The sequence below is a fragment of the Amaranthus tricolor genome, chromosome 15 (assembly GCF_026212465.1).
Source record: "Amaranthus tricolor cultivar Red isolate AtriRed21 chromosome 15, ASM2621246v1, whole genome shotgun sequence".
NCBI classification, from domain to species: domain Eukaryota; kingdom Viridiplantae; phylum Streptophyta; class Magnoliopsida; order Caryophyllales; family Amaranthaceae; genus Amaranthus; species Amaranthus tricolor.
The window spans coordinates 8,655,386-8,671,747 of NC_080061.1; the positions used below are offsets into that span (position 1 = coordinate 8,655,386).

General features: G+C 32.4%; 1 protein-coding gene across 7 annotated transcripts; it reads right to left on the reverse strand.

Moving 5' to 3' along the window:
- Positions 1-9,610: 9,610 nt before the first annotated feature.
- LOC130801871 (KH domain-containing protein At4g18375) lies at positions 9,611-16,066 on the reverse strand. Of its 7 annotated transcripts, XM_057665806.1 has the most exons (9): positions 15,837-15,998; positions 14,817-14,870; positions 14,272-14,729; positions 13,576-13,998; positions 13,237-13,494; positions 12,898-13,158; positions 12,645-12,712; positions 11,976-12,047; positions 11,348-11,813 (listed from the first exon to the last, which is right to left on the reverse strand). In XM_057665806.1, exons 2-8 carry the CDS (start codon positions 14,839-14,841, stop codon positions 12,002-12,004), a joined length of 1,539 nt encoding a protein of 512 aa, XP_057521789.1. In that variant the 5' UTR covers positions 14,842-14,870; positions 15,837-15,998; the 3' UTR covers positions 11,348-11,813; positions 11,976-12,001. The 7 variants fall into 7 exon arrangements, with proteins under 7 accessions (XP_057521788.1, XP_057521784.1, XP_057521783.1 ...); XM_057665805.1 differs by having other exon boundaries at positions 9,611-12,047; positions 15,900-16,066; XM_057665801.1 differs by having other exon boundaries at positions 9,611-11,813; positions 14,272-14,870; positions 15,900-16,066.
- Between the last annotated feature and the right edge of the window lie 296 nt (positions 16,067-16,362).

Sequence of the window (16,362 nt, forward strand, 5' to 3'; positions counted from 1 at the left end):
TCAGGAAATATTTTAAAGCTCTGAATCAGCAAACATGGCTCAGCAAGCATTAAGCAAATATGGGATGTGCAAATATTTACTTACAATCCAGAACAATCCAGAACAATTTTATTAATGGGCACAACAAAAACAAACAGGAAAGCTACCAAAATAAGATCAAACAACAATTTAGTAAAGCTAAAGAACAAATGCTTGCTATACAGTATTCACAAACACAAAGAACAAGAATAAAGAAAGTTAATTTAGAAACATGAAAAAATCCATTAAAACCCCAATTTAGTAAAGCTAAAGAACAAAGAGCAAAAGCCCATTAAAACCATAATTCAGTACCAATTCAATAAAGCTCAAGAAAAAATTCACAAAAACCCAAAATTAAATGACCAAAAAATCAAAAGGATATGGAGTACATTCATTAATAGAATTACAAATGCACCATAATGTAAAAATATATAGAGTAATATTTGGTAGAACAAACACAAAATTCAACCAAGAAATAACAAGAACCCATTAAAATCAACCCAGTAAAGTTCAAGTTCAAGTTTAAACAGGAAAGCTACCAAAATAAGATCAAACAACAAAAACCAAGCACCAAAATATAATTAAATTTAAACAATTTCTTCGAAAAACAAAAACCTTGAAGAAGCTAACCCAGAAAAAGTCAAGAGGAAGATGACGGCGAGTGAGGAACAGGAAAGCGATCTTAGGAGGACCAACGAAGAAACTGGAACCTACACGCCGAGAAATTCGCGAGGAATTCGAAGAAAACATCGATTCATACTAAAATTAACTACAAGTCAACAAGTAAACAAATGAAATTGGTACTTCAAATTTAGGGCCGGAGATGATGATGACTGGGAATGGAGATGATGAAGAAGAAGGAAGGCTAAGGAATGAGGATGAAGAAGAAGGAAGGAGAACTGCAGATTAGGGCCGGCTGAAATAGTGAAATGAAATAAAGCGCCTTTCCTCTTTTAATTTTTAGGGCCGGCGACGTGGCACAATCTTGACCACTGATATGATATTACCATTATAAATCCAACGGCTTAAACCCGTTATCCGTGTGCTATCAATATAACCAATAACATTTTATCATCAAATTGGACAATTATATGATTATATCTAAAATAATTTATTTGAGTAATATAAATATTTTATATCAAATATTAAATATTTTTATTATTGAATTTGGTCAAATTACATAATTTAGGCTATTTAATTCAAAGTAAAAAAAAAGGTGGAGTACTACACTAGTTTCATTTACTATAATCTATAATAGATCGAATTATGATAAGTGAACTTTGAATTACGATCGATTATTAATAATAGCCTATAAATTACTTTAGAGTTTAGAGTATTCAAGATCAATAATAACTAATAACTAATAGTAATAAGTAATAACATTGAGTTAACAGTCAAATGTCAATGATAGTCTATAAGTCTATAACTATAACTCTATAAGTCAATGATAGCCGAAAAATAACCGATCCGAGATACAACCAAACCGAATTACACCCGTCCGAAACCGACCCGATCAACCGAATGAACACCTCTAATTATGACCGATCACATTAGTTGAAAATAACACACCCCATGGACAAACGAAGGTCAATTCAATCAGTGATGAAGATATATTATTAAGACAATCTAACAAACTTACATTGTGACATTAATAACATATTATTGTTGTAAATTGTAATTGTCTAATTAATATTAGATGAAGTCGATCAATTAACATGTTATGATCTATTAATTAACTTAGACGGAGTTGATTAGTTGAATTTGATGTCATAAAACTCATAACCTAACGACATCTATAAAACTTGATGTGAGGTTCCACCTTCTATATATCATTCCCATCATGGATAAATGCATGATCAATGACATTATGAGGCAACACGATGCGATTTTTTACCAAATTGGAACAGAATAATTGGAACATAATTGAACTGAATTAAATCATGGTTTAAATGAATTGAACTGAACCGATATCAACCAAATTAACCGGAATATCGGTTTAACTGAATTGAACCGAACCGATACCAACCAAAACTGAACTGAACAGAACTGAATCCCGGTTCAACTAAATTGAACTGAACCGATACCGACCAAAACCGACCGATTGTGACCGACCGATTCTGACCCGCATACCGATTGTGACCGACCGATTACCGATTTTGACCGCCCGGTTATGATCTGTATACCGATTACGACCTGCAAAAAACCGTTTTTGACCGACCGAATGTGACCTGTTTCCGGTAATGACCGGACCGAAAAATACCGGACCCATACCGACCGACACCCGCAACCAGAAAAAAACCGGATTCGACCGGATACCGAATAAACCGACCGATACCGACCGGTACCGAAAGACTTATACGACCTGCTTTTGACCGACCGTTTTTTACCGAACCTGTTTTTGACCGACCTGTTTCCGACCTTTTAACCCGTTTTTACAGCCCTGCATGAAATGCATATTTTGCTCACCTCATTAGGCTCTAGTTAAATTTCTAAATTTTAATATTTTTATGATTTTAAAAAAAAATATTGAAAAAAATGCAAAAAATAAAAAAAACATTTTGAATTATTTTTATTATCAAGAATTTTTTATGTAAATTTTTAAATTTTTTCTCTAATTTTACATTAATTTTTTAGTTTAATTTTTCGGTAAATTACCTACTATAGTAGGTTATTCGGTTACCCAAGTTTAATCTAGACAAATATCCCCTACATTTTGGATAATTCATGATCAATTAATAGGTGAGATTATTGTAGGAAAATCATAAAAAAAAAATTAGATTATTTAAGGTAATTTTTCCTTAGATTTATAGGATGTCCAAAACATATTCAATATTCATTCGACCTCATACTTGAATTTGATTTTGACCCCACTTTAAAATTAGTTAAAAACTATATGAAAATAAATATGGAAACAAAAATCAATATAAAAAGATCCAAAAAATCTCACTTAAAATCAACTAGATGATCTGAATAAATTTTAAATTCTTTATCATGTGGGGTAGTATCGGTCAAGACAAGCAAGGAAGAAGAGAAATTAATATATGTTTTTGTATGTGGAATATGTAGTTGGAATTCTATTTCTATCTTAATGGATAAAATAAAAGCCTTTTAATTTTGGAAATTAAAATTCAAAAATTACACCTTAACCCTATCAATAAAAAGCTCACCTTTTGATTAATATATAAAAATCTCTTGTTTATATTATTTATTCATCTTAAGTACTTTTTATTTATTTTATTAGTTGGTAACAGTTCTTATGATTATACATTGATGCAGATATGTTGTGTAATAATAAGAAAGAGTTTGAATAAAAGATGCAACAAAAAGTAATTAAAAAATAATTTAAATGGATAAATGATATAAAGTTAGGATTTCTGTATATGAAATAAAAGGTGAGATTCCTATTATTCCAAAGAGTAAACATGGAAATTAAATTTAAACAATATTTATAGATGTATATTTATCATTAGAGCTCTGACTTTAGAGCTAAAAATACTACTATAAGCTATAATCTTGTTTCTAGACATCTTTTGATGAACAATGTCACTATTTTTCTATTCTTTCTTCCCTTCAACATCATCTAAGAGCTTCAATGTCTTTATATATGTGTATGTGATATCATAGGCGATTATAAGCAAGAGTTATTCTGTCTCATTTCAAATATCTCATTTGCTTTTTGCATTTTTGTCAATATACTAATTCAATACTTAATAGCGATAATTTTTTATAATTAAAAATTATAAAAGTTAGATACTCCTATTCATCCTAAGTGTTTCTGTAACACCCCGGCCCCTTGGACCGCTGGTGACTACTCTTGGAGACTGTAGACTAGCCCCACAAACCAACACAAGTCTTTCCAGCGCACTTTGGCCTCACTCATGCGCACCCGGAAAAACTTCCCAGGAGGTCACCCATCCTAAGATTGCTCTCCACTAAGCACGCTTAACTGTGGAGTTCTTAGCAAATGGGCTCCCTAGAAAAGAAGATGCACCTTGTTTATATGAATAGTCTATCATTCCTTTTTCAAACTAAACTTGGGGTATTACAGTTTCATTTCCTTCTTTGGTCAAGTCATCCTAAATGTCTCATTTCTATTTTGGGTATGTTATATTTACTAATTTACCCCTACTAAACTTAGTTTTTTCACACCTTATATAAACAAACCTCACTTTACTCCTATAAAAATTTAAAAAATACTATACTTTTTTCTTTCACATGTGGTCCCATTTGACCACCTAAAAAATGGTGAAAAGTCAAATGGGACACATTGGGTGAATAGGAGGGAATAATAAACCTTATGTTGAAATGAATCAAACAAGATTCCATTTGACTATATTTTAATGTACGAATTAAGAAAAAAATACAAATTAAGAATGATTGGTGAACTGTATCCCAAAAGCAAATATGACATTTAAAAAGAAAGTATTTTGCGCGAGTGATTTTGAGGTTTATAATGAGTATATACTCTTAAATCTATTAAATCTAGAGTGAGTAATGTTTTGTTTGAAATTATATAGGATGCTTATCTAATCTCTAAGTATATATTATTACTAGGAGTATAATCTTGTGGTTGATCTATATTTTAATGACATATTTTGGTGTTTGATTAAGTAATTATGTCTTCTTTTAAAGTATTTGGATAAATTATTATTAGTGAAGTTTTGAATGTTGTTTTTGAATTTATGCATGTTTGCTTTATTGGATTTCATGTAGTTATTTTTATTCTTTTAAAATTTCAGATTTTATAAAAATATTTTTTTGCCATATAAAAATTGAAAATTTTATTTACATCATATATATGGAGTGGGCGTGTTAATCTAACCATATGGGAACCTTACCTTGACAAAACAATCTATTTTAAGTTGATCTTATAAAGTAATATTTCTTACTTAAAAACATGAGTTACTGTTGTCATTTAGAGCGTATAGTGATCATCGAAAATAATAATTAAAATATCCTAATATTGCAAAATTGTTGTTTTGTGCAAAAGTATTTTTGCGGATCGCGAAAAGACTCGCGAATCGCGAGATTTCAAGACAAAGTTTATGTTTTTGAAATTGCTCAGGTTTGCAGCTCACGACTTTAGTTGCGGCCCGCGACTTTTGCGCTCGTTTTTGCAATGTTCGTTTTATTTGGTTTTGTTAATTATGCAATAACTACCTACGGTTAATATGGTTATATTAACTGAATTATTGGGATGAATTCATTTAATATCGACATTGATTCGTGAATCGATGTTGCGGTTCATGAAGTGACATATTACTTCATGAATGGTTGTATGCTTTTCTATAAATATAGAAGGCATGTGTAAGTTATTTCTTACATGAGATGTAAATGGAATATACATGCAATTTTTGTTTTTTTTTTCTTCTCTAGTATTTTACATAGAGAACTTGCAATCCTCGATTGTAAATTTCCGTTTCTTCTTCCACTTAAGTTTTCTCATGTCGTTCTAAGTTCCTTGTGCTAGGAATTTAGTGTATTTTGTTGTATCTCAGAACATATTTCCGGTTTATATTCCTAAGCACCATAGTAGGGAGAAAATGATATTTTAGGAAAGTGCATCTCGCCTAAAATTTATATCAAGTCACATACAAAATCTTCTTGTTACTATGTTTGATATATGTTGATTCCCGATGATGAAGTTCACATTTGGTGTATGCTAAGCAAAGGTTTGAACTTGTCATATGTTTTTGTAACCTACTAAATTTATGTAACTTTATTTTATATGTTTGATTAATAAAATTAAAGTCACATTTACAACAATTACACTTTCAAAATTATGATTTACTTCTTGAGTTTTCTTTCAAGCAAACATTGTAAACAAATTTAAACTTTAATCATCATAAGAATAAAAGGCTTATTTTGTTTGCAATGTTAAAAAAATAAATTTTAGACTTTTAATATCATAAGAATAATAGACTTGTTTATTTTCAAGCAAATTTTGTAAAAGAATGTAGCCTTTTATTCAAAAACCACTAATCAATCCCTCGCATAAAACTACAATGACAAGTTGACAACCAAGAAAAACAAAAATCAGTGTTTTTTAATGAAAACTCAAGATGTAAAACCCAACATAATTTGCAAGAACCCAACTTTACAAGTATAATTTTCGAAAACCCAACTTGTGGAAGGAGTTGGGGGGGGGGGGGGGGGAGGGGGGGGGGGAGAGGAGTGGGCTAAGGAAAGGAAGGTGGTCGCAACGGTGGTGGTGTTTTGGTATGGAAGAAGAGACAGGGGAGTAGGAGAGGAAGGGGTGATCGAACATGTGGTGTGGTCGTAGCTATCGTTGAGTTTAGGAGTTTGGATGAAAAAGAGGAGAAATCGATTTATGAGAATTTTCTTTTTACCTTTTAAAATATTATATAATTTTTTTTTTCTGATTACAATTACATACTATAACAAGTAAGTTTTTTTCTAGTATATATGTTTATGGTGAACAACCCAAAAAAATTTAGAATTATTTAATATTAATAGAATGGTGAAATTATTGTAAGAAAATCGATGAAATATGAGATTATTAACATTAACTTTTCAGAATACAATTATTAATATATAATCGTCTAAATAAACAAATAATACAAATGTACAAGCGTACTTAAATAAATATTATTGTTACAAACATGACTTAATGTGATTCAAAGTAGCAAAAACTTATTAAAAATAAAAATAATAAAATAATAAAATATTGGGTCTGCACGTGACAGTGACACGACCTTATTTTTTGCAAGTAGAGTTAAAACACCAACTTCTCAAACGTTCTCTGGCTTCTTAAAAATTTTCTTTTCAATGGATATTAATGGTCACAACCAGCAAAAAAGGTTGTACGTTGAGTTTGTTTTAATAGTCAATTGTGTCAAATAGAGAAGAATAGCTTTGAAGATAACTACTTACACTAATAAACGTTACTTATATCGGTACATCACGAAATAATGAAAATTTTTTTAAGTGATGCTTTAACCTCATTAAGTTATTATCTACTATTTAAATTGCAATTATAACAATGTAGAAATATAGATGCGTAACGCGAAATTAAAAGAAATTATGTCTTAACATCTAAACATAATCGCTTGTATATCATAATATGAAATATCAAATAAAGTAGAATATCATATCTTTGATGCATAAATTCCACGTCATGTAATCATGTATGAAATAACAAAATAGAGTAATAGAACGTCAAATATTGTTCCTCTAATGTTGGTCCACAAGCATCAAATAGATCACCGTATGCTAGTACTATATAATAAAACCCCTTTTCTCATTGAATTTTAGGTGTAAGGTTTGAGTGTGTGTAGAATTTTAGAAAGGAAAAATTACTTACAATAATTTTCCTTTTATTGATTTTCCTATAGTAATCCCAACTTTTAATTAACCATGAATAATTACAATTTTAGAGTCACGTACTTAAGAACATTGTTGCCCAAATGGTGATCGGTTGTTGTTGCAGGTTATTTGCTACAAAAAAAATAAAACTAAAAAAAATTAAAAGTTAAAATCAAAAAAATAAAATTACTTGATTTGTCTTTTTAATTTTTCAAATTTGTTAATTTTTTTATAATTTTATTTTGTATTTACTTTTTTATTTTTTATGCTATAAATGACATGTTGTGTAGGTAAGAGATTAATACCTTAGTGCATTCTTAACAAGTACCCCTTATAGCTAAAATTATTAATATTTAATCAAAAGTTGAGATTGTTATAAAAGATCAGTGTAAGGTTGAATTATTCTGAATAATTGTACAAGTTACAAAAGATGAAGCTTACATAAAGATGAACAAAGTGCATCTATTTATACACAATGTAACACCTCTTCAGATACTCATTACATGTAACCTTTACATGTATTAATCTTCATAAATAAAGTTTGTTTTAATTCCTGATTAAAACACATAATTAACGAAAAGTAACTCTTCACATTTCAAGTAATACTTATGATAATTAAGTACATGCTTTAATTCACAATTAAACATACAATCGATCAATGTATAACTTCTCATACTTAAGTATACAATGAGCATCTTATGTTCTTGGTGTAAATATATATCCGATCGTTTACTTATATGTGTGACCTCATAGGACCTGATTATAATACTAGTAAACTAACCATATTAGATACATATCATAGTTGGTTTCTAGCAAAACACTATGTCTACCTAAATTAATCGAATGTATTTTATCTTCATAATTCGTATCCTTTATATATAGTAATTATACTTGATCAAAGGATATAATTTCCTTCCATCTCCCACTTGGGGACTAGAACAAATGTGTAACTATAAATTCCTTAAGTCACTTAATGTCACAATTTGATAGCATAATGACGACTTACGTCATCTATAATAATGTTCAAATTTTTTTTACTTGAAACTGAGTTTGAACTGTCGAAACAAACGTTTATCACTTTAATCTATTCGAGATGGGTATGCATTTTCAGTTTTTACTCTTCAAGAGGCCAAAGACACCAATCCTAATAATTGTAAGACTTATCCAATCTTGTTAACCAAAACTCCCACTTAACTTTTAGCAAACCTGAGCATTCCCTTTATAAGGTTTGAGAATGTAAAGAGAATGCTAATTGTTATATGAGAATGGTGTCATACTCATGTCAAAGGAATACTAAATATAACAATGAATTTCTCCAAACAATTTTGAAGAAGATCAAGTAGGTTTGTCCAACATGTATATGATCTATACACACATATGTAAATGATAAGACATCTTATTGTCTCTATAACCCACGAAACTGCACCATCAATCAACATACAACCAGTCTACAAAAATATTATTTATGTCCAACTTAATGATTCAGACTAAGGACAAAAAAATATTTTAAATAACTTCTGTTCACTTATAGAGTTTCATTTATCAAATCACGTATGTCAAAAATCTCATCTTTTTAGGTAGGTTTCTGGCTATCCCTATTTTTTGGCCTATCTTTCATAATCAATATTGCACGGTAGCTCATATATTTGTAAAATTTTTCCTTTAAACACATAAATGAATAAAACTCTAACAAGGAAGATAGATAGTCTAAAAATTTGGCAAATCACCTAAACATCTTTGTATTATTATTATTTATGATTTGTTACTACTGTCATTCTTATATTGCACCAAGGTTTAAATTATTACTTATATTCTTGCACCAAATTGCATCTATGAAAACATGTTGCATACAAATCTGACATTAAACACCCTTCGCAGAAATTTTTTATTTAAAGAGAGAAATTCAAGTATAAGATCTTGTTAAAATTATGAAATGCACTAATAAACATTAACATGCTTTAAAAGTGTGAAAAAAGCAAAGAAACAAAGGGAGTATATGACATATGACATCATAAAATTGTTAAATTTGCTTAGATATTAAACATTTTATTAAATATACTCCACAATGCAAAATTTGCCACAAATCATTCCACGAATTGATTTGCACAAATTTAATTTGTTGTTTGGTTATTGGGAGAAAAAAACAAAATTTGTTGTAGAAGAAAATGTATACTCAAAATTTGTGATCGCAAACTTTCACAGCAAATTCAGTGAAATAAACCGAACAAAATATATAGTCAATAGAGCGATCATTAGTTCTCAAGTGATCATTTGAAGTAAAGAATGTCTATTTATTGTAGATCAAAATAAGTTATACAAACTATACAAGGCCAAGCGAGGCGAGCATACGACATCTCCAAAGGACAACAGTTCCGAAGGTCTTTGGAAGGAATGATCAGACGAGAAATTGTTGCACTTTCAGAATTACAGCACTGCATTGCAGATTTGCAGCTGAGTTTTTTCTGATAACCCCCTCAAAAACTTGCATTTCACATATCATGACCATACACAAAACTCAACATCCAATAGCGTTCGACATTGGCATATCCCACCTAAGAAGTTTTCTTGCTCTTTCTACTTCATATAACTCGCTCCAGATAGCATATCATACGACAAATTTGATTCCCAACAAAATATACATTGAAAAACACTGCTTGTTAAAGTACAAAAATAATTTCTACTTCATATAAGAAAGGCATTCTAGTATGCAATATGAACAATGCCAAAGCTTTAAGTACCAAAACAGATATAGGCAGTAGATAAAAATGTCTGATAAGATAACATCTCATATCTATAGTAACTGCACAGAAAAATAAGTAGTGGAGGATAGCATATATCCATAGACTTTGGCATTAAGATTGATTTCGTATATCTTAAAAACTACCGAACACTCTCTATTTTACATTTTGGCCATTTAAGGACAAGGAAAGAAGGACCCAAGGGCACAAAGATATATCCCAAAAATCCTAGAAAAACTATGTTTTAAAACAATCAGCAACACTAGGCATTGTCATTTGTCAATAGAGAAAACAAACAAGGATTGCCTCACAATAGAAATTTCACTTGCTCAAAAATGGTTTCATTTTCTAATTAATCCTCACAATAGCTTGACGAGCCAGCAACCTTTAAAGGGTGACCAAATTCACTCACTGCCAGAAAGAGCCTTGCCCGTATGAAATGCAATGTGTTTTGAGGCAGAAGAAGCTCAAATAGGATAGGTTCAGAGACAGATAAAGTTCAAGGAAAAAACATCACATCTCTTATGATCGTAGTACCTAAAGTTTTGGAGGTAACAAGGTCATGTCTATTTAGACTGAAACAAAGCCTTAAATACCAAAACAGAGATAGGTAATAGAAAGGAATGCGCCATAAAATAACATCTCATATCAATGGTAAATACCTAAAAAAACAAGGACATTCTTGGCAATAAGAGGCTGCTGTGGTTATCATACCGCCAAATATCAATAAAAACCATAACCATGAGACATATCTTGAAAAACGGGCCTAAAATGTGGGGTTTGTACCTTTACAATATGTTTACTATCGGTTTGGTAGTTTGGAAAACAATTCTACCAACACAATTTGAGGCAACCATGTTTTGCACTATGCTTAGAATATCCCCCACTGTTTGATTGTTAGCTCCATTTGACCCCAAGAAAATTGGAGTAAGGCCCCTCACACAGTTGCTGAAAAATCTTGAAAGCCCCAATCATTACATCGGCACACAAGCTTAATTAAAATCTATCTCCCCTTTCAACTCTCAACAAAATCAATTTCCAAGTTAGATTTTGGAACTATAAATGTATCAAGATTCAAGGCTCGCATCTCAAGTATGTAATGGCATTGGTCTTCTCCCCCAATAATTAATATTGACTGTGAAATCCCTTGAAAGAAAAGTATACACCAAAATGGCCGGGTCAATATTAGTTGTTCATAAACATATTTAAACACGATCAACCTACACTTGGAATACAAATTAACTTGAAGTTAAAAAAGACAAAGAAACCGATTGGAAAGTTTGCAGTAATGATAGAAAAAGAACAAAACATTAACACTCAAGTCAGATTTCATGAGAAAACATCAAGGGCTGTCTCTATAAGTTAACCTGGGTGTTAAAGTGTCGAGTAAAATGAAGGGTAGAAAACACTCAGCACTAAATGTTGGGACAATTAGTGGCTACAAAGGCATACTGTTTGAATAGTTGAATAACATTGTGCAAAGCGAACTAAGACAAACCAAGGCATACTGGCTACAAAGGTTCTAAGGACCAGAAAAATAGAAACAGCTTGGTAAATTTGGTATCATGGACATGGCAAGTTTTGATAATGTAGTTCTCCAATTAGTCTCCTGGACATAAGCATCAAGGTTGGCCATATGTTTGTCAAACCCTTTTGATCTGGTCTTCTGGTTTAGGCTGGAGGCTTCATCAAAGGTGGCAGGAAGCAAGCTTCAGGGCTTCAAAGTTACAGCTGTTTTGTTGGGAATGGAAAGGAAGACATTGAAAACATGAGCATCAGAACTCTATATACAGGGGCAGCCTAGGTTCAGCAAACTTCCAAATTCCAGATCAAGTACCATAGATCAGCTAGTAAGTGGAATGTTAGATAAAAAAACCCAAAAACTTCAGTTACCTGATGGTGCCTCAACGATTGAACATTTAGTAATATGGTTTCCTTCGGGAACCTGAATGATGGCCAGATAACCTGCCAAGATTTTCTCTAATTAGGCCAAAAGTGAAGAGTCCCAGCAGCATATTCATGTTCATAGAAAAAAGATGTATATAACAACAAATTAATCCACATCTCAAATAGTCAAAACCACATCAAACAAGCAAAACACAATTCATTGTAGTATCAAAAACAACAACAACAACAACAACAACAACAACAATAACAATAACAATAACAAGAAGCAAACGCCGCCGCCGCCGACGCTGACGACAACGACAACAATAATAATAAGGCTTCATATTGTGGGGTTACGAAATTACATAACCACCCCAATGAATTGCAATTTGGATTATATCGTTCTTAAGCGGAGATCATTTTGTTCCTTTTGGAAAATTCATTGCCATATTCCTAAGAGTAAAAAAGGAAAACATGATATAGCATTTAAAAAATCTCCATTCACCACTCATCAACTTAATTGGAGATAGTGGTGGATCAAGACGAGGAAAAATCTTGCAAATAAAATGGCACAAGATTAATAAGAAACAAAATATATATTGACAGGTCACCTGTCTGTTCTTTGTTAAATGTAATGGTTCCATTTTTTACAAGATTAATGAACATGTTTCTTACCCGGAACTATTAGTACGTCCTGATGAATAGCTTCCATAAACACCATAACTACTACCACCTCCAGTGCTCTGCAATCATATGTGCAAACATTAATCAACGGAAATAGAAAAAATACAGATAAAAATAAAACAAAAAAAATATTTCAACATGGCTAAGCAATTTGAACATGATAGAGATCAAAGAAGAGCAATGTCAACAGAGTTCAGTGCTTTTAACACTCATTGAACTTGGTAAAACTGGTAACAAAGAATACCTGTAAACCACCATAGCTTCCATAAGGATCAGATGGAGACATATCACTGGAACCACCATAGCCACCTGAGTAAGAGAGCCCACGAACGTGTTTTTTGCTATCTCTACCATCATAAGGCAAGCCATCATGCCCGTCTGGTGAAAGAGGTACATAAGGAAGAACAGGAAGCATCACTTGTCCCTCCTTTTCAAAAAGATTTGCTCTCAATCTTGATGCTATATGGATGAGAGCATTTTCAGCAACATCCAAGTCACCGGAGATCTGATATAAACAAAATTATTATAGAAAACACAACCCAAAAATTGGAAAGGTCATAACAACTATAAAGGCGCTTATTACCTGCACCAATTCTTCATCATCAGCTGCAACCTTTGGAAGATCGTCCTTCGAAAGAATGCGGATATTTGCCTTGGTCATGTTCCTCATCTCAGTAATGATTGCTCCTCCTCTACCAATTAAGCAGCCAATAAGTGTTGATGGCACCAGGATCCGGGTTGTAAATGAAATAACTCCAGAATCCCTTTCAACTTTTTCACTGCATCGGGATTGCAATCGCCTAGCAGCTTCAATTGTTGCAGAGACTTGATCTTCAAAATACTATCAACAAACAGTAAATAATTAAATGATGCCAGAAAAGTCAATCACATATGTAAGTACACATATATAAAGGTTCCACACCTCCTTGGATGAAACTGTTATCAGGCAGTCATCGCCTGCAGCAGATGAACTATCGACTTTGATATTAGCTCTAGTATCTTGCCGAATCTGATTAATGATGGCACCACCTTTTCCAATTACGGCCCCAATATTACCAGTGGGACAGACAAAGCGAATAGAAAATTCCTTCATGGATGAGTCTTCCCTAGATGAGTAAACAGAGCGTGGCCAATCCCCCCTCTCACTTTTGTATCCTCCGTAAGAGCCAACAATAGGAGCAAAAATAGGAGCACCCCCAGGTGCACCAATGAGTGAGCCTGCAGATGGATACAAACTAGGGGGTACAGCAGAAGCAAGTAAGTGCTGAGATCGAGAAGGATTATCATGAAGACGAGAAGCAATCTGAAATAAAGCTTTCCTCACAACTGAAGCTTCTCCAGAGATCTACAGCCAATGAGAAAATATAAATAGAGCGCTTCAAGAGTCCAAGTTGCATCCAGAGGACCAGAAAATGAAGATAAAAAAAAAACACATGTCCAAAACAAAATACAAGAAACATTGAAACAATACAGAAAAGAATAATGCAAAATGGACAACATGACAGCAAAAATCACTAGAAAGTCGCGCAAATGACTTGACCTACATTAATGCACACTTGAAACAAATAAGACACAATGTGATGGTGAATAAAAACCTCACTCTCTGATGTTCAGTTACCTGTAAAAGTTCATCAGTGCTCAGTGCACATGCTGGCAAATGATCATCTTTCAAAATTTTAATCTGAGCACCAGTTTCACTACGAATGGTTTGAACTATTTGTCCTCCTTTCCCAATAATACATCCAATCTGATCAGAGGGAACAAGCAGCCGAGCAGTAACATGTTGACTTCCATCTGGTTCATCATCAGCGCCTGAATCTTCAGCTAACACTCTGTCATGCACCTTGAACAGTGCATCTTGAGCTGGACAAACTTGCGTATCCATTTCATTGAAATCATTTGTTTCCTCACTTGCACTGTAAATAGTCACAACTCGCTCATCACATCCTGGCACAGTGTCGCCAATTCTGATCTTTGATTTGGTGTCCACCCTTAATTGTTTGACAATCTCCCCTCCCCTTCCTATGATGCTTCCAATCTTTGTTGCAGGGCATAAATAGCGGTATACGGTATCATCTGGTCCAATTTTAAAAGGATCTTCACCAGGATTTCTTCTTTTATTCCTACCATTTTCAGAACGATCAATGGAATGAGCACGCTTACCGTGGCTATTTCTCTGACCCGCCATTGAGATGAAACCTTTAAACAATTGTCTGCCTGATAACAAAGACACAAGATCATTTAATTCATGGTCAAACAGAATAAAACAATCATGCTAGAAGCTATGTAAAACCGAAAAACATTGTGATGCCACCACCCACAAATCTCACAGCTATCCAAAAGAGAGCTGCTCAATGCACAAAACAGTCTCAAAAGCTTCAAAAGTCTACAAAATTGGTAACACTATATCACAAACAAAAAATTGTTATGAAAACAATAAGATACATACACATTATCAATTAAAAAACAACCTAATCAAGACAGCATATGCTCAATTAACATTATTACTGACACGAAAAATTTCAATTAATTAAGTTATTAGCATAAAAACTCAAAAACACAAAAGAGATAGTATTAAAAAGAAACAGAGGATAGTGTGTATAAACGGGAATAGAAATCATGCAAACGAATAGATACAAGCACGGATTCAACCCAACTAATACAAGCGTAAGATCAATTAAGTCTAAACACGGTAATCTTTCTTCCTGTTAGGGGGTGTTCAATGCGGAAAAACGTAGGAAAATTATGTTTTCCATTTTCCATTGATTGGTTTAATCAAGAATTTGAAAGGAAAAGTAAGGTGAAAACAAGGCACACGTCTCTTTAACACCAAAATTGAAAAAGAAAGTCTTAAATGAACTTGCTCCAAAGCCTAAAACCCCGACAAACACATATCAAATTACATGCTGATACAAAACCAAAACCTAATAAACCCAAATACATAATTTAAAGTGAAATCAATCACGCTTTGCCAAAACCCTAACTGGGATTACCTCACAACATCAACAACTGAAAAAAAAACAATATATATATATATATAGCAAAAACGAATGAAAATTTCGATCTTAGCATCAAGGAAACCACAAATCCTCAAAATAAAGCCAATAATCTCAAACTTTTCATTGAATTACAAAGTCAAATACGCGAAAAAGCAAATCGAACAGAAAGGAAAAGATTGCAAACCTAAAAAGTCAAAAACTCGAGCAGAAGACTATTACTACGAAAAAGAAGAAAGAGAGAAATTACGCTTGATAAAACGTAGAGAAATCGATGGAAACGACTAAGTAGAGAGAAAAAACGGAGCACTCGTGAATTGTGAGAATCTAAGAAGTCTAACCCTAAATACAGATAATTTAACAGGCGGAGAAATTGAAACCCGGGTATGGCCTCTTTTCTTTTACGGGCTGCTTCTACTTTTTGGACCTATCTAATTCTAACCAAATATCTTCGATAATTTCTTAATTAAAATAATGTCATGGTATGATGGTTTTAATTTGAGCAAGCCTAATTTAATTTAATTAAAAAAAATAAAAAGCTGAATTAATAAGTGGCAGAAATTTTAAAAAGATGGAATGTGGAGACCAAAAAAACTTTTTAATTATAAACTTTTCTCCTCCTTCCTCAAAGCATATTGTAACCGCAGTTTATTATTTCTTCTTCTTTAGCAAAAACCTAACCCTTTCTTCCTCTTTAGTAAAACCTTCTCATT

Bases quoted from the DNA above. Each gene is read 5' to 3' on its own strand.
- LOC130801871 (XM_057665801.1), bottom strand. From the start codon at position 14,841: ATGGCGGGTCAGAGAAATAGCCACGGTAAGCGTGCTCATTCCATTGAT. The intron at 13,495-13,575 runs GTGTGGAACCTT...GTTTGTTGATAG, and splicing joins TAACAGTTTCATCCAAGGAG to TATTTTGAAGATCAAGTCTC. The intron at 12,048-12,644 runs GTAAGAAACATG...AAATCTTGGCAG, and splicing joins GGACGTACTAATAGTTCCGG to GTTATCTGGCCATCATTCAG.